The following is a 17,874-nucleotide window of genomic DNA, read 5'->3' as shown; positions in this document are numbered from 1 at the left end:
CGTCTGAACATGTAATGGTAAATAGCAACATCAAATGTTCATTCCTGCGGGTAATTAAGGCCCCAGGATGGCACTAGCAGGACATGCTACACTCTTGGTCTTATTTCCAGATTTTGGATAATTTTTCTTAACAGTATTCTGCAACTTTTTAGTTTATAGACTTCTTGGAGTAGATAATCTTTATGCTCTGCATTTTTTTTTAAAAAAGATTTTATTTGACAGAGCAAGAACACAAGCAGGGGGGAGAAGCAGGCTCCCCCCCACCCCCCCAAGTAAGGAGCCCAACGCGGGGCTCGATCCCAGGACCCTGGGATCATGACCTGAGCTGAAGGCAGATGCTTAGCTGACTCAGCCACCCAGGCGTGCCTATACTCTTCATTTTCTTAAGATTATAGCATCATAGGCTGCCTTTAAACATCCTTCGGAACATAAATGGAACATCTCTGAACACAGATTTCGGGGGTCAGCAAACTTTTCCTGTAAAGGACCAGATAGTAAATGTTTTACGTTTTGCTAGCCATAAGGTCTCTGTTGCAACTACTCAACACTTCTGTTGTAGTGAAAAAGCAGGCATAGATAATATGTAAACAAATGGGCCTGGGTGTGTTCAAATAAAATTATAGACACTGCAATATTTCATATAATTTCACATAATTTTCATATTTTATGAAAATTGTCTTGGGACACCTGGGTGGCTCAGTCACTTGGGCGTCTGCCTTCGGCTCAGGTCATGAACCCAGGGTCCTGGGATGCAGTCCCGCATCAGGCTCCCTGCTCAGCCGGGAGTCTGCTTCTCCCTCTGCCTGCCGCTCCCCCTGCTTGTGCGCTCTCTCTCTCCGACAAATAAATAAATTAATTAAAAAAAAAAGAAAATCATCTTTTAAATCAAGACAGACATTAACATTACATTATTTTCTCTTTTTAAAATTTATTTATTTGTCAGAGCAAGAGAGCACAAGCAGGGGGAGCGGCAGGCAGAGGGAGAAGCAGACTCCCTGCTGAGGAAGGAGCCTCATATGGGACTCGATCCCAGGACCCTGGGATCATGACCTGAGCCGAAGGCAGATAGATGCCTAACCGACTGAGCCACCCAGGCGTCCCACGTTACATTATTTTCAAGTGTACAACGTAATGATTTGGTATTTGTACCAAATTTGTATTAAAAATGATCACAATAAGTCTAGTTGACATCTGTCACCATACATAGTTAACAAAATTTTTTTTTCTCCTGATGAAAACTTTTAAGAACTACTCTGATTATATGAATTGTACATAATTTTCACGTCATGAAATGTCATTCTTATTTTTTTAACCATTTTAAAATGAAAAAAAAAAACCAAACAAACCAACACACCAGTCTTAGCTCACAGGCCAAATGAAAACAGGTGGTGGGATGTGTTTGGCCTGCAGGACCCCTGCCAAAGAATAATTAAACAAGGTGGTTTCCATTCCAATACCTTCCCCCCCCCCCCACCAGCCCACCACAAGTAATGTTTCAAGGACCACCTGGATAAAGTCGTTTCTCTATTAAAACTCATCTTATCTCACCATGAGAGACGATGGACTCTGAGAAACAAACTGAGGGTTCTAGAGGGGAGGGGGGTGAGGGGATGGGTTAGCCTGGTGATGGGTATTAAAGAGGGCACGTTCTGCATGGAGCCCTGGGTGTTATGCACAAACAATGAATCATGGAACACTTCATCTAAAACTAATGATGTAATGTATGGGGATTAACATAACAATAAAAAATTTTAAAAAAACCTCATCTTATCTCAACTTGAACTTCATTACCTGTCCAATTGAGCGCTGCACCTTGGTGAACACCTGCATCTTGTTGAAATCGGACACCTGAGAATCACCCTCAACATCTCCACCCAGCCCCTCACTCAGCACGGCCCACCAGTCACTGAAGATCTGAAGAGTCGGTCTTCTAAGCACCTATGTGGAGGTGCTTGGGGACTTAAAAAAAAAAAAAAAAAAAAAAAGCAGCAGCAGCTAGGTCTGGGGAAGCCGAGTCTGAAGGCACGCTGACCCGTGTCAGAGGACCGGCCCCGAGAAACACTGTGCTAGAGGCACCGCGAGCACTGTATGCGCCTCTAACCCTCGCAGCCTCCTCGCAGAGTCCTGTGAGGTCAGCACCCCGATATTAGGAATGGGGGAAACTGAGCCGCCACCCAGGTAACGAGCCAATGCCAGGATGTCAGGCACACGCCCTCTGGCTCCACGGCTGACGCTCCGTCCACGGCATCCAGGGACATATTCCGGGGCCTCTGCCTGCGGGCGTGCGGGGTTGGGAGCCAGGACCCGCTTTCCTTCTGGGAAGGAAGCACCCCACCAGTTCCACTCAACCCTTCCGCTCCAGATGCTGGGGGAACCCAGGGCTCTGCCGGAACCTTCCGCTCGGGGAGGAAAGGTACGGGGGAACGCTAGTCTCGAAGGACCCAGGGCTGCAGGGGGACGTTTCAGCTGAAGGACTGACTCGTTACAACAAGAACTTTATGGCTCCCGGAAGTGCCTCCTCCTGGTCCCCTTCCCAGCCACACGCCCGTGGGCTGCAGTTGGAGCGATGGCGGCGGCAGCCGCTGGGCCTGGCCCGGGGTCTGGACCTGGGGACTCTCCGGAGGGGCCCGAGGCTGAGGCCCCGGAGCGTCGGCGGAAGGCGCACGGGATGCTGAAGCTTTACTACGGCCTCTCGGAGGGGGAGACTGCGGGGCGCCCCCCGGGGTCGGACCCCTTGGACCCGACGGATCTCAACGGGGCGCACTTCGACCCGGAAGTGTATCTGGACAAGGTGTGTGTGTGTGTGTGTGTGTGTGTGTGTGTGTGTGTGTTGGGGGAACCAGGCCCCCGATACATTGCACCCTCAGATCACGCCTTCGACTTTGTTGCGGGGGTGAGGGAAGCAGGGGTTCCTAAAAACAAGACGACCCTCGGGCAGGAAGCAGGGGCAGAGCTGGAGTCTAAGGGGGGCATGGGCAGACTTGCACTGGCCTGAGGAGGTGCGGGGTGTGAGGTATCCTGGGCTGATGTTCTGATAGGCTCGGGGTAGGGGGCGTGGCCCAGGCGCTGACAGGCTCTGGAGTGGGCCCTGGCTGACTCTGAGCATTTCAAAGGCTGACAAACCCCAAATAGGGTCGAACTGACCAGTAACTCCTGACCTGTGCCACTGATAGGCTCCACGTCTAGGATTCCTGACAAGGGTGGGATGAGGGTTTTCTTGCACCGAAAGCCGACCAGGTAGGGGCAAGCCGAGGGCCATGAAAGCCCCCGACCTGAGCACTAACACCCCGATTTCCTCCAGCTGCGTAGAGAGTGCCCTCTGGCTCAGCTGATGGACAGTGAGACAGACATGGTGCGACAGATCCGGGCTCTGGACAGCGACATGCAGACCCTGGTCTATGAGAACTACAACAAGTTCATCTCAGCCACAGGTGATTCCCACGGGGACGCACCCTTCACAGTCCCGCTTACCTGTTGTCCTGTGTTGGGGAAACCAGCAGGGGATTTAGGGGGAGGAGACCCAGATGCTAGTCCTTCCCTGACATTAATCCACTCTCACCTCTCAGAGCTTTTGTGGTTGAATGACTATAGAGGTAATAGCTGGTCCCAGAGGGTTGTTCTGAGGATCAAAGGGGAGAAAAAAACAAAATGAAATGTTAGACTGACATGGATTTATCTGAACCACGTAGAAACCCTGACACTAAGGATGTCTCAGGAAGGGTTCATTTCTCTCATTAGTGGTAGCTTTCTTCTCTTGCCCACGTCTGTCTTGAGGGTGGGCTTGTCTCTCTCTTTCTCTCTTTCTCTCTCCCTCCCTTCCTCTATCCCTTTACCCCTTTTAAATTAAGCAAAGAAACAGAAAATTTATGACATTAAGGGACACAAAGATCATGTAAAGGTTTTTTTTTTTTTTCCCCCCTCCTGCCCCCTTTATTCTCTGTCTAGGACAGTGCTAGACAATGTTCATCTATCATTCACACTAACTGCTGTCTTATGTTCATGAAATGCACTACTCAGACTTTTGTGATAGTTTTGGACCCCTGTATACTTAGTCCTAGAGGCAGATCTTGAGGGCCTACATGTGGTCCATGAGAATGTTGGGTGAACTTTTGTGAGGTTCATTCTAATGTCTCTTACTCTACTAGTGTCACAATGCTGGGTGTAGTCATTGTTCTTTTGTCTGATTTGAAGCAGGTCTAATGAGTAGGCACCTCTTTATTTGCTAATACCAGCATCAACCAGCAAGAAATCATAATTTCTAGGGGCACCTGGGCGGCTCAGTCGGTTAACAGTCCGACTCTTGATTTTGGTTCAGATTGTGATCTCAGGGTTATGAGATGGAGATTGAGCCCGGTGTTGGGGCTCCATGCTCAGTAGGGAGTCTGCTTCTCTCCCTGTCTCTCTCTCCCTTTGCCCATCCCCCACCATGCTCTTTCTGTATAAAATAAATAAATAAATCTTTAAAAAAATCATCATAATTTCTGAGCTATGAAATTTCTTATAAGAATTTTGCAAGCATTACATTTTCCATTTGTTAGAATTTGTACAGGTTTGACATTTAGTTCTTGCTTAATAAGGATGGCTTGTTATTTTATCTTTTTCCTAAGGGAGAAAATTATAAAGTGAGTGCTGGAATCAGGGGTTCTAAATCTATACATACTGTAAAGTCTTATATCCATTCATGAAGTATTCATTGAATGCCTTTTTTTTTTTTTTTTTTTGAGAAGAGCTGTTCTGCATATTGAGGATATAGCAATGAACCAGCTAGATCAAGCTTCTTCCTGCAGCCTGCATTCTAGGTGGGAGACGGACAACAAATGAATACACAAATAAAGGTGGTAGTAAGTGCTAGAAAATGAAAATAGGGAGAAAAGGGTAATGTGTGTGTGGGTCTGCCTTTAGCTAGAGTAAGTATGAGAAGGCCCCTCGGAAGGGGTGACATTTGAGCAGAGCTTTGATGAGAACGAACCAGCCCTGGTTGGGGAGGAAGCAGCAGGGGCAGAGGCTCTGAAGAGAGGGCACATCGGGCATATTCAGAGTATAGCAGGGAGTTTAAGGGGATTGAGGGAGGAGGAAAGTGGTAGGTGATAGGGTAGAGGGCTAGTGAGAACCAGATTTTGTAGGGACTTAAAAGTGGTTATGAGGATCCTGCTCTTCACTCTGACTGAGATGAAATGAGAGGAATGGGGTGACCTGACTTTTTTTTTTAAGATTTTATTTATTTATTTGACAGAGAGAGACACAGCGAGAGAGGGAACACAAGCAGGGGGAGTGGGAGAGGGAGAAGCAGGCTTCCCGCGTAGCGGGGAGCCCGATGCAGGGCTCGATCCCAGGACCCTGGGATCATGACCCAAGCCGAAGGCAGATGCTCAGTGACTGAGCCACCCAGGCACCCCAACCACTGGGCAGAGAGAGAGGGAGAAGCTGTGTGGTCAGCACCCAGGCTGGCAAGGCCCCCTCCAGCCTCCTACCAGTTACCACCCACTCCTCTCCCAAGCTAGTATCTTGGTGTCTAAATAGTTACCATCTCACTCAAATACATACATACATACATACATACATAAATAAATAAATAAATAAATAAAATCTTAAAAAAAAAAGTTCATCTTTTGATTTTGCTCATGGTGGTTTTAGTGGATCGAACAGTTTTATTAATCTCCCCTTTGATGGCTTCTGAGTTTGTGGTATTGTAGAAAGAAATTTCCATCCCTAATATTATTTTAAAATTCTCCCTGATTTTCTTCACATACTTTTGGAATTACATTTTTTTAAGAGAGAATTTTTTTTTTAAAATTTATTCATTAGAGAGAGAGCATGAGCAGGGAAGAGGGTCAGAGGGAGAGGGAGAAGCAGACTCCCCGCTGAGCAGGGAGCCTGATTCGGGGCTCGACCCTAGGACCCTGGGATCATGACCTGAGCCCAAGGCAGATGCTTAACCGACTGAGCCACCCAGGCACCCCCATATGGGTAAATTCTGTTTTTGTAGCAAATTATTCATTTCATTCAAGTTTTTAATTTCTTTACATGGAATTGAGCAAAGTTGTATCTTGTGATTATTCTAATTTGCGTATTTGTGATTATTTCACCCCTTAATTTCTTATTTTCCCCTTCTAAAAAATTAGCGGGGCGCCTGGGTGGCTCAGTCGGTTAAGCGTCTGCCTTCTGCTGGGGGCGTGATCCCGGGATCCTGGGATCGAGCCCCGCCTCGGGCTCCCTGCTCAGCAGGGGGCCTGCTTCTCCCTCTCCCTCTGCCTGCCGCTCTGCCTGCTTATGTTCTCTCTCTCTGTCAAATAAATAAATAAAATATTAAAAAATAAAAAATTAGCTAACATTTTGTAAATTTTATTTTTTATCCTTTTTTTAAGTGACCCTGATCTTTGATTTATAGTTCTCCCATTTAAAAAATGTATTAATCTTGGGGCCTGTGTGGCTCAGTTGGTTAAGCATCCAGCTCTTGGTTTTGGTTCAGTTCATGATTTCAAGTTTGTGAAATCGACCCCCACGATGGGCTCTGCACTTGGCATGGATCTGCTTGAGATTCTTTCCCGCACCTCTCCCTCCCCCACTCGCACCCTCTAAAAATAAATAAAATAAATAAACAAATAAATTCCTTTAAAATGTATTAATCTCTGCTTTTAATTTTACTAATTCCTTAATTTTTTTTTTGATTTTTATTTTTTCTAACTTCGTGAGTTGAATGTTTATTCTAATTTATTTATATAAAGATTTAAAACTGATTCCCTTTGAACATTGCTCTAGCTATAGCCTATAGGTTTGATCTATAGTGTTTTCATTGTTATATGGTGCACTTTGTTTTTGATTTTGCTTTTGACCCAATAGCTGATTAAAAATGAAGTTTTTTCTTCCCCAAATGATGGGGTCTCTTTGCTTTGTAGTTTTGTTATTAATTTCCAGTTTAATTGCATTGTGATCAGAATGCTGTCTGTAGAATTTCAATTTCTTGTCTTTGTAAATTTATTGAGATTTGCTTTAAGACCTAACATATGGTAAGGTTGTAGTGTATTCTGTGGAATCTGAAAAGAATTCAATATAAACCAAAAAGGTCACCCATATTAGTTCTTTAGATCTTCTGTAGCTTCCCTTCGCTTTTTGCCACTTGATCTGTCATGGATTGATAGAAGTGAATTAAAGTCTCCTATGACAGATATGTTTCTGCTTCATCCTTGCTTTCCTTCATGAATATATATATATATATATATATATATATATTTTTTTTTTATTTAAAAGATTTTATTTATTTGACACAGAGAGAGAAAGCACAAGTAGGCAGAGAGGCAGGCAGAAAGAGAGGGAGAAGCAGGCTCTCCACTGAGCAGGGAGCCCGATGCGGGGCTCGATCCCAGGACCCAGGGATCATGACCTGAGCTGAAGGCAGCCGCTTAACCGACTGAGCCACCCAGGGGCCCCCTTCATGAATACATTTTTAAAGTAATCTCTACACCCAACATGGGGCTCAGATTCATGACTCTGAGATCAAGAGTCGCATGCTCTACTGATTGATCCAGCCAGGCAGCCCTCCTTTATGAATATTGATGATAAGTTCAGGAGTAGAGTTAGGGAGATTATTTGGGAAATGTTGGCCATAGTTGGACAAGAGATGATGGTGGCTTGGAAACAAAATGTTGGAGGCAGAACTTACAGAACTTGCTGATGGACTAAATGTGGGGAAAGATAAGAATAAAAAGGAAAGATAAAAATAAAAAGAATAAAAAGGAAAGATAAGACAAAATGACTCTGAAAATGGCCAGGAGCCAAGATGGAAAAATTTAATGAGGGAACAGTTTTGGGGAATTCTGTTTGGACATGTCATGCTTGAATAGCCTGTTTGCCATCCCCATCAAGGTGTTAAGTGGGTTGTTAGGCTGGGCTCTGGTCAGTACTGGAGACAGTAATGTCCAAGTCACCACAGCCATGGGACTGGATGAGACCCCTCAGAGAGGGGGAGAGCAAAAGGCATGGATCTATCCCTGTACTCTGCAGATTTGGAGGGAGTTGTTGTTTGCTTGTATTTTCTTTGTGAAGTGTGAAACAGTCACCAATTGAGAGTTGGGGGCATGTATTGGAGTTTTAAGGACTCTGGAGAAAATGTTATTTTAGAAAATGGGAAAGCAACGGGTTTGGAAGGATGGAGGAACTTGAAGTCATAAATATAAAGGGAGGCCAGTTGGCAACTGTGGCTCAGTTTTAGCTCTTCGGGTGCATGGGGTGGGTGGCTTGTTGGGCTTAACCTGCTGTAGGGTTTCACTAGCAAGTAACAGAAGGAGGGGGCAAGAGAGGCAAGGGGGCTTGTAAATGCCCGATGACCGATGACCCTGGTGGCAGGTTAGAGATGCTGGGGAATGAGTGGGGAATGAGTAGGGAATTGCAGCTGTGAGAGGTATTATGAGTAGTGACACTGTGCTAGGGTCACTGGGTCTGGAGTTCCTGGAGGCCAAAGGACTGTTAGAGTGGGTAGACAGGGTGAATGATCAGAATTACAGAAGGTGGCGAGGCTTGAAGCTGAGGGCAAGGAGAGGGTGGCAAAGATGGGGCAGAGGGAAGGGTGGGTGGAATTGGGGAGGTCGTGAATCAAGAATGTCTGAAGCCTCATCCGTATGGACGTTCTTGCCCACAAGGAGGTGACAGTGATCAGCAACTGAGAGGTGTGGCACAGAGGACAGTAGAGATGGCAACAAGAGAGGTGTAGTTTGATGGCATGGTCTTCAAAGAAGCTGGGATCTTAAAGGGAAGAAGAGTAGAAACTATCTAGAAGTGTCAAGGGGCCAGCCTCTGAGGCACTGGGTGTGAAAAGAACTGTCTCCTTAGGCAGGTTTCCCTTAAGACAAAGGGAAAGTACCCTTCAGAGAGGGTTGGCTGTGGTCCAGAAGGTGGAGTGAAAGGGCTTGGGAGGTCTGGAAGGACATAAGGGTGTCTCCTCTGCCAGGCAGTGCATTGGATATGGAGGATGCCCCTCGGAAGAAGCAGACAGGTTCCTGCCAAGGGCTCTGTGCCCTCCTTTGGCATCTTCTGAGTGCAGGGACTGTGGCTCCGTAGGCTTCTCCCCACCTAGCAGGGCTCAGAAAACGTGGCCTTCCCTCCCATTTACTGTGGCAGCCCCTTTTGCACTGAATCATCAATATGATTCATCAATGTGACCCTTGAGGATCGGGCTCAGGAGCATTTGGGAAGGAGGCCCGTGCCTGGGCCCGTGCCTGTGTGCGTGTCGAGGGGTAGGGAGGGAGCCTTTGGACCCTGCCGCAAGCTGAGTGCTGCCCCTGTGCCAAGCCATCTCCTTTGCCCTCGCCCGCTCCCTTGCCCTCCCAGACACCATCCGGAAGATGAAGAACGACTTCCGGAAGATGGAGGACGAGATGGACCGGCTGGCCACCAACATGGCGGTGATCACGGACTTCAGCGCGCGCATCAGCGCCACCCTGCAGGACCGCCACGAGCGCATCACCAAGCTAGCAGGTGGGCCGGGTCCCGCAGCCGGTGCCGGAGCGGGCCGCCGGGGGCCCTGGGGCTCACACCAGCTGTCCCCGTCCGCCAGGCGTCCACGCGCTGCTGCGGAAGCTGCAGTTCCTCTTCGAGCTGCCCTCGCGCCTCACCCAGTGCGTGGAGCTGGGCGCCTACGGGCAGGCGGTGCGCTACCAGGGCCGCGCGCGGGCCGTGCTGCAGCAGTACCAGCACCTGCCCTCGTTCCGCGCCATCCAGGACGACTGCCAGGTCATCACGGCTCGCCTGGCTCAGCAGCTGCGGCAGCGCTTCAGGTGAGGCCCGGGGGCCCTCGCCCACGCCGCCGGGGTCCGGGCCTGCCTGTCGCGGTGCGTGGCCCCGCCCCGAATTCTGTCGGCCTGCCCTTCACCGCCACCTCCCACCTCGCAGGGAGGGCGGCTCGGGCGCCCCCGAGCAGGCCGAGTGCGTGGAGCTGCTGCTGGCCCTGGGCGAGCCGGCGGAGGAGCTGTGTGCCGAGTTCCTGGCGCACGCCCGAGGGCGGCTGGAGGCCGAGCTGCGGAGCCTGGAGGCGGAGCTGGGGCCCTCCCCTCCCGCTCCCGACGTCTTAGAGTTCACCGATCACGGAGGAAGTGGCTTCGTGGGTGGCCTCTGCCAGGTGGCCTCGGCCTACCAGGAGCTGTTTGCGGCCCAGGGCCCGGCGGGTGCCGAGAAGCTGGCGGCCTTCGCCCGGGAGCTGGGTGGCCGCTACTTTGCGCTAGTGGAGCGGCGCCTGGCACAGGAGCAGGGCAGCGGCGACAACTCGCTGCTGGTGCGGGCGCTGGACCGCTTCCATCGGCGCCTGCGGGCGCCTGGGGCCCTGCTGGCTGCGGCGGGGCTGGCTGAGGCTGCCACGGAGATCGTGGAGCGGGTGGCCCGGGAGCGCCTGGGCCACCACCTGCAGGGCCTGCGGGCCGCCTTCCTGGGTTGCCTGACCGACGTGCGGCAGGCTTTGGCCGCACCTCGCCTGGCTGGAAAGGAAGGCCCGGGCCTGGCCGAGTTGCTGGCCAACGTGGCCAGCTCCATCCTGAGCCACATCAAGGCCTCTCTGGCAGCTGTGCACCTCTTCACGGCCAAGGAGGTGTCATTCTCCAACAAGCCCTACTTCCGGGTATGGCCTGCCTTTGGGCATCCTCCCCCCCTCCCCCCACCGCCTTATTCTGGGCATTCTTCTATTCATCCTAGAGTTTGACAGCTATCAGGGCACACAGTCCTTGCCCAGGCACTCTGGATGTGGTTTCAGGCTGTCACGAGGAAGACTGGCACAGCCTGGAGGGGAGGGGAAGGCTGGGAGGGCATCTGCCAGCAGGGTCCCCAGCGCTGGCTTTGTCTTGTCCCTTTGCACTCCCCCCCCCCAGCCCCCGCCCCAAGCAGGGTAGCTGCTCTTGGGTCCTGGAGTGCAGGATGGAGCTGTCCCTTGGAGAGGGGCTAGGGCATTTAGGGTCCCAGAAGAGGGTCACTAGCAGCCCTTGCCTGGAAGAGGGGACCTGTGTGTATCTGGGGCCCTCCTCCTCACAGGGCGAGTTCTGCAGCCAGGGTGTTCGTGAGGGCCTCATCGTGGGCTTCATTCGCTCCATGTGCCAGACGGCTCAGAGCTTCTGTGACAGCCCTGGGGAGAAGGGGGGCGCCACACCGCCTGCTCTGCTCCTGCTTCTCTCCCGCCTCTGCTTGGACTATGAGACAGCCACCATCTCCTACATCCTCACCCTCACCGATGAACAGTTTCTCGTGCAGGTGAACCACTAGCTCACAGCAGGGTCGGGGATGGTGGTCCCCCATGGACAGTGCTGTCATGGTCAGACCCAGGCCAGCTGCCTAGGCCCAGCCCACCCTCCCCCTGGCCCAGCCTGTGCCCCGCTCCTGCTTGGCAGGGGCCCCTGAGCTGCCCCCAGCACTCACTGTCTCTCTGTCCTCTGCGCCCCTGGCTCAGGACCAGTCTCCAGTGACACCCGTGAGCACACTGTGTGCAGAAGCCAGGGAGACAGCACGGCGGTTACTGACCCACTATGTGAAGGTGCAGGGCCTGGTCATATCACAGATGCTGCGCAAGAGTGTGGAGACACGGGACTGGCTCAGTACCCTGGAGCCCCGGAACGTGCGTGCTGTCATGAAGCGGGTGGTGGAGGACACGACGGCGATCGACGTGCAGGTGCTTCCCCCCGGGCTGGCCAGGGGGTCCTCATGCCTGCTGTGGGTGTGGGGGGAGTGACCCTGGGAGGATCAAGACATCAGTGCCTGCGTCTGTGGTCTCGTTCCTCCTCAGCCCTGACTCGGGGCGTCATGGCCCCCATTTCACCTATGAGGAGACTGAGGTCTAGTCACCCAGAGAATCAGGGCGGGCAGGGCTACCACTGAAGATTGGGCCTCAGTACCAGGTCTTATGTCCCGCCTTTGCCCCACTCCCCCACTACTATAAATAGTGACCAGGTACCAACCAGATACTAGGTCCCCACTACCCTGTGATTCTCGTAATAAATGAGTTTGTAATTTAGGGTGTCCCGGGCCCTCACCCTGGGCACCTGGTGGGCAGGAGGCTCCCCTTGCTCTGGCCTCCTTGCAGTGCCTCCTTCCACCACTAGGTGGGGCTTCTGTACGAAGAGGGTGTCCGCAAGGCCCAGAGCAGCGACTCCAGCAAAAGAACCTTCTCTGTGTACAGCAGCTCCCGTCAGCAGGGCCGCTATGCACCCAGCTATACACCCAGGTCTGGCTGGCCAGGGTAGCCCTGGGGGGTTGGAATGGACAAAGGGGGCTGGGGGTGCAGGGTGGGCTCTGATTGCTTGTCTCCTCCACCATCCAGCGCCCCAATGGACACTAATCTCTTGAGCAACATCCAGAAACTGTTCTCTGAACGTATTGATGTGTTCAGCCCTGTGGAATTCAACAAGGTCTGAAGTCCCCAGTGACCCCACTTTCCAGGCGCCCTGGCGAAGGTTGGCTGAAGCAGTCGCACCCTGAGTCAGGGAGCCTAAGACTCTGGGCTGTTTCTAGGAGGCAGTGGTCATCCAGAGCCCCACCATCACCATATTCCAAGGCCCTCTGCCCTGACCTTGGTGTGCTCCCAGCCTGGGTCTGGATGCACATCTAGAATGCCTGTTTGGCTCTTGGCCTTGTTGTCACAGTAGTCCGGGTCCTCCCCAGGGATTCCTGTCCACACCATAGTCTCTGCCCCAACCCAGCCCACATTCTAGGACCTGGTGTTCCTTTGCCTGTAACTCAGCAAGTCTCTCCCCTCCCCATGTCAGGGCTGACTCCCGTCTCTGCTTCTGATGTCATGGGGCCTTCCCTGTCTGTTCTCCAGATGATGGTGCCAACACTGTATCTGTCCCTCCCTCTTACGGGGGTCCTGGGACTTTTACACCCCATCGTAGCTCCTGGCCGCTTACTGTCTCTCTGGCCTGTGCACAGAATGTGGGTGCCCTCAGGGACCCAGTGCCCCTTCCAGCACCTGCTGTCCCCGGGCTGCATTCCTGTATCCTTGCCCGCAGGTATCGGTGCTGACAGGCATCATCAAGATCAGCCTGAAGACGCTGCTGGAGTGCGTGCGACTGCGCACCTTTGGGCGCTTCGGCCTGCAGCAGGTGCAGGTGGACTGTCACTTCCTGCAGCTCTACCTGTGGCGCTTCGTGGCCGATGAGGAGCTCGTGCACCTGCTGTTGGATGAAGTGGTGGCCTCGGCTGCCCTGCGCTGCCCGGACCCAGTGCCCATGGAACCCAGTGTCGTCGAGGTCATCTGCGAGCGTGGCTAGGCCGGGCCGCTGCCATGCATGGGCCTGTGCAGTCGCCCTCCCCTCCCCGTCCCCTGGTGTCCCTGCGTCCGCTGGCCCTTCCCCTCGGGCCTCAAGACCCGCCAATAAAGACGTGTTGTTTCCTCCTCCCTCTTGCTTGCGGGGGCGGGGCTGGCTGGGGGTGGAGTCGTGAGGTGGCTCAGGAGGCAGCCGCGTCAGACCCGCCCCCCAAACCGATTGGCTGGAGTGTGGGCCCAGGATGGGCCGGGGGTGGGTCCACTTAAAGACCGAGGGACTCGAGCGATAGCAGTCCGAGCTCAGGGACTAAGCAGGTGCTTGTGCAGTGGGCTGATCCTCCGCGTCTCCAAGCTCATGTCCTGGGGGAGAAGGTGGACTGTGCTTCTCTGACGGACTCTTGTGTACCCCCCCCGCCGGTGGAGCGGAGACCATGGCCTCTCCTCAGGGCTCCCGGGCTCCGCTGGAATTCGGGGGACCCCTGGGTAATGGGGCGGGGGTGGAATCTGTAGTCAGGCTCAGCGAGGGCTCAAACGGGGCGGGGGGCGGAGGAGCTAGGATCTGAGGGTGGAAAGCTTTGAAGGGTCTCCAGAAGCAGAGGGATCTGGGGCTTGCGAGGGACTGTCTGGGGAGGGGGCTGCACAGCACCGGATTGTGGAGTGGAGGATTGTACCAAGAGCAGGAGGAGGAACTTTGGGGGGGGAGAGGGGGCGGGGCCCAAGATGGAAGTCAGGGGAGGGGCTGAGGGCTGAGAACGGGATATGGAAGAGGGCAGTGGGAATGCTGAGGGGTCCTGGAGACGACAGGGCGCCTGGGCGGGGCGGGGGGGTGTTGGCGTCGGAGGGCAGCTGCGGAGCCGACGCCCGACGCGATCGCCCCCGGTCCCAGGCGCGGCGGTGCTGATGCTGCTGCTTCCTGCCACCATGTTCCACCTGCTCCTGGTGGCCCGCTCGGGCCCCGCGCGCCTCCTGAGCCCACCCCCCTACCTGCCGGGACCCGAAATGCTGTGGAGCCCGCAGATACTTCTGCTGTGGTTCACCTGGCTCGGCCTTCAGGCGGCTCTCTACCTATTGCCGGCGGGCAAGGTGTGCACTCGGCTCGCGGGGGAGGCGGGCGGAGGGAGGGGGCTCCGCTGGAGAGAAGACACTCTCACCCCTTATCAGAGCCGCTTTGTGCCTGCAGGTGGCCGAGGGACAGGAATTGAAGGACAAGAGTCGCCTGCGCTACCCCATTAACGGTGCATGGACGCGGGGGCGGGGGGATGGCTCCCTGCGCTAGAGTTGTGCGAGTGGGGATGGAGCTCTAAGCCCAGTGGAGATTAGCCCCCAGCCCCAAGCTCCGTCAGATGCCTATTTTACGCTGTGTGCCCAGGGTAGCCTTGGGGGAATCTCACTGTCCCTCTCCACGTCCCTTGTTCCTCCACCCCTACCCGCAGCATTTGCTCTTACTCTCTGCACCAGAGCAGTGGTTGGGGTGACCCAGAGGCAGGGCCATTGACCTCCTTGGGCTTTGGACTGTGTTTGTGTATTGGGGGGCGAGGGGGGAGTGAAGGGGAAGGGCAGAGGTGTAGGGGCGCAGCCCCCAGGATTCATTGTGTACTGTGGTTCAGGCTTCCAGGCCCTGGTGCTGACAGCCCTGTTGGTGGGCTTGGCTGTGTCTGCCGGGCTGCCTCTGGGGGAGCTCCCGGAAATGCTCCTGCCCTTGGCCTTTGCGGCCACCCTCACCGCCTTCATCTTCAGCCTCCTTCTCTATCTGAAGGCCCTGGTGGCCCCTGCCTCGGCCCTGGCCCCTGGAGGGAACTCAGGTGAGAGGGGTCCCAGTAGGGTGCAGACAGAAGCAGATGGGGGTGCTCACTTGCATCTTCAGCCTCCGTTATTCTCCAGGCAATCCCATCTACGACTTCTTCCTGGGACGGGAGCTCAACCCGCGCATCTGGTCCTTCGACTTCAAATATTTCTGTGAACTGCGACCTGGCCTCATCGGCTGGGTAAGCTGGGCATGTCTATGTGGGCCAGGAGGAGGGGTGGGACGCCTAAGCAGTGCTTGGGCAGGACAGGGCAGGGCCACTATTGCGCAGAGGTAAACCATTAATCACTCATCCCACAAATATTTGTTGAGTGCCCCGGGCACTACTCTAGATACAAGGAGACAAAAGAGAAAAAAAGTTATGGGAAAGCAACAAACAAACAAACAAACAAACAAAACTCTGCCTTCGTGGAGCATACATTCTAGGAAAGACAGACAAAACACGAGTGAAATATATGTAGCGTGGCAGGGGCGCTACGTGCTAGGGAGAAAAGCATGGAGGGAATTAGGTGAGCAGGTGCAACTTTAAATAAATCAAGCTCAAAATCTATTCTGAGGACAGGAGAGGCTGATGCTTTGCTGCCTGCTGGTCCTAGCGGTGCAGCAGTTGAGACTGATCATTGGGTGAGCAAGCTGTCCATCACTAGTGGCCTCGAGGACATGCCAACTGTGGGTTTGGGTTATAATCACCCATGCTGGACTGTGGTCACGATTTCCCAAAGGGTCTCTTGGGCAAGGTCCCTTATGTCACCCTGGGAACTAGAGGTGAGAGGAGGCCAAGTGTCCACCATGGATCTGCACCCTGGCCCCCGAGGCGATTTCCCCATGTGTGAAATGGGATAAAGTTAGAACTTCCTGCAAAGGTTCTTGTGAGGGTTAGAAGTGGTAACGTTAATCACAGCACCAACCCAGTGCTACCAGAATGGGTTTACTCACATGAGTGAGTATTTATTATGTGCCAGACACATCATGTTTCGTGCTGCCCATTCACTATGTCAACGAGTCCCCAGACAAGCTCCGTGAGGCAGGTCCATGATTATCTCCATTTTCCACATGGGGTGGGGGAAAGGAGGCTTTGGAGGCGGGCTGGGAACAGACTGCCCTGTCCTCCCTCTCCCATGTCCCCAGGTCCTCATCAACCTGGCCCTGCTGATGCAGGAAGCAGAACTTCGGGGGAGTCCCTCCCTGGCCATGTGGCTGGTCAATGGCTTCCAGCTACTCTATGTGGGTGATGCTCTCTGGCATGAGGTGAGGCTGGACTGGGCGAAGAGGCAGGGAGGGCATTTGAGGACCTCATGGGGACTCAGTGGGTGTGTCTGGGTCCCACCCTTGCAGGAGGCTGTTCTCACCACCATGGACATCACACACGACGGGTTTGGCTTCATGCTGGCCTTTGGGGACCTGGCCTGGGTACCCTTCACTTACAGCCTGCAGGCCCAGTTCCTGCTCCATCACCCGCAGCCCCTGGGGTTGCCCATGGCCTCAGTCATCTGCCTCATCAATGGTCAGTCAGGAGGGGGCTCCTCCCCCTTTCATTCATTCATGTTCTGTTTATTCAGCATCTGGTAGGTACTAAGCCTCAGGCACTCCTCTAACACAGGGGTGGAGGTTGGGGGTGGGGGGGTAGGGACTGGGTCCTAGGTCTCCAGGCCAACTGGGCTGTGGGTGGATGGTCAGGGTCAAGTAGAAGGCTCTAAACCTCAACCCTGACCACTTGCTCATGCTTTCCCCTAGCTGTTGGTTACTACATCTTCCGGGGGGCCAATTCCCAGAAGAGCACCTTCCGAAAGAATCCTTCTGACCCCAGAGTGGCTGGTGAGCTGGGTTTCTAGGGTGCCATGAGTGAAGTGGTGCAGCCGGGCTTCCTCCAGGTCCCCCATCCCATTCCCTGTCTTTCCCCAGGCCTTGAGACCATCCCCACAGCCACGGGGCGGCAGCTGCTGGTGTCTGGGTGGTGGGGTATGGTCCGCCATCCCAACTACCTTGGAGACCTCATCATGGCTCTGGCCTGGTCCTTGCCCTGTGGTGAGTGGCTTGGGAGGGCACAGGACGGGGACCGCGCGCGTGTGAGGGACAGAGGTGGTGACCACAGGATGCCCCGTCTGGGCGTGGAATGGAGAACGGGGATGCAGCCTAGTGGAGGGAGCAGTCAGGGAGCTGGGAATGGATTCAGTGAGTGGCTGGGGGCAGACCTCCCCGCCAGCCTCGCGGAGCCAGCCCCTTGCTGCAGACCCGGACCTTTCACCAGAGCCCGTGTCCCTGTGAGCCATTCGATGCGGAAACCTTTGTGAGCTGGGGAGCTGCTGGGCGGTCACAGCCTCCACTTCCCCACAGGAGTGTCTCACCTGCTGCCCTACTTCTACCTCCTCTACTTCACGGCCCTGCTGGTGCACCGGGAGGCCCGGGACGAGCAGCAGTGCCTGCGGAAGTACGGCCTGGCCTGGCACGAGTACTGCCGGCGCGTGCCTTACCGAATCCTGCCCTACGTCTACTGAAGCGGCTCCACTCAGCCCAGACGGGGGCAGGTGCCCACCCATCCGGCAGCGCGGCCGCCTGGGAGCCTGGGCCCCACCCTGCTCTGAGCTCCAGCAAGCAGGGACCAACAGCCTCAGGGAGGTGCTCTGGAGCAAGGAGAGGTGCAGCCAGTGCCCACAAATGGGAGTGGAGGGGCTCGCTCTTCCTCCTGGATAAACATCTGGAACCCATGGTACCACTTCCCTCCCTTTCTGGGGCTAGGGTGTTTAAAAACTGGTTGGGTCAGCTCTGGCCCAGGACAAGCTGAGAGGTGGCTTGTGGGCCCGAGAGTCTGGGGTTGGGCGGCGGGGGTGGGGAGTGG

At 54.2% G+C, this 17,874-nt stretch overlaps 2 protein-coding genes across 4 annotated transcripts; both read left to right on the top strand.

The window, feature by feature from the left end:
- Nucleotides 1–2,437: 2,437 nt before the first annotated feature.
- On the top strand, nucleotides 2,438–13,363 carry VPS51 (VPS51 subunit of GARP complex). Of its 3 annotated transcripts, none has more exons than XM_045893329.3 (10): nucleotides 2,442–2,791; nucleotides 3,302–3,431; nucleotides 9,325–9,471; nucleotides 9,551–9,770; nucleotides 9,886–10,603; nucleotides 11,011–11,226; nucleotides 11,423–11,641; nucleotides 12,072–12,193; nucleotides 12,290–12,377; nucleotides 12,978–13,363. In XM_045893329.3, the coding sequence occupies exons 1-10, from the start codon at nucleotides 2,567–2,569 to the stop codon at nucleotides 13,236–13,238; spliced, it is 2,346 nt and encodes a 781-aa protein (XP_045749285.1). In that variant the 5' UTR covers nucleotides 2,442–2,566; the 3' UTR covers nucleotides 13,239–13,363. The 3 variants fall into 3 exon arrangements, with proteins under 3 accessions (XP_064432271.1, XP_045749285.1, XP_064432272.1); XM_064576202.1 differs by having other exon boundaries at nucleotides 2,443–2,791; nucleotides 12,290–12,422; nucleotides 12,978–13,112; XM_064576201.1 differs by lacking the exons at nucleotides 12,072–12,193; nucleotides 12,290–12,377 and having other exon boundaries at nucleotides 2,438–2,791.
- Nucleotides 13,364–13,513: 150 nt separating this feature from the next.
- On the top strand, nucleotides 13,514–17,850 carry TM7SF2 (transmembrane 7 superfamily member 2). The gene is made up of 10 exons (XM_045893330.3): nucleotides 13,514–13,717; nucleotides 14,121–14,317; nucleotides 14,415–14,469; nucleotides 14,842–15,036; nucleotides 15,116–15,219; nucleotides 16,167–16,286; nucleotides 16,374–16,542; nucleotides 16,773–16,853; nucleotides 16,941–17,063; nucleotides 17,373–17,850. Exons 1-10 carry the CDS (start codon nucleotides 13,666–13,668, stop codon nucleotides 17,531–17,533), a joined length of 1,257 nt encoding a protein of 418 aa, XP_045749286.1. The 5' UTR covers nucleotides 13,514–13,665; the 3' UTR covers nucleotides 17,534–17,850.
- The last annotated feature ends 24 nt before the right edge of the window (nucleotides 17,851–17,874 follow it).

The sequence above is a fragment of the Mirounga angustirostris genome, unplaced genomic scaffold (assembly GCF_029215605.1).
Source record: "Mirounga angustirostris isolate CCGP_5_RB_7025 unplaced genomic scaffold, mMirAng1.0.hap1 SCAF_13, whole genome shotgun sequence".
Taxonomy (NCBI): Eukaryota; Metazoa; Chordata; class Mammalia; order Carnivora; family Phocidae; genus Mirounga; species Mirounga angustirostris.
The sequence above is the reverse complement of the archived record's forward strand: the minus strand, read 5'-3'. Positions and strand labels throughout refer to the sequence as shown.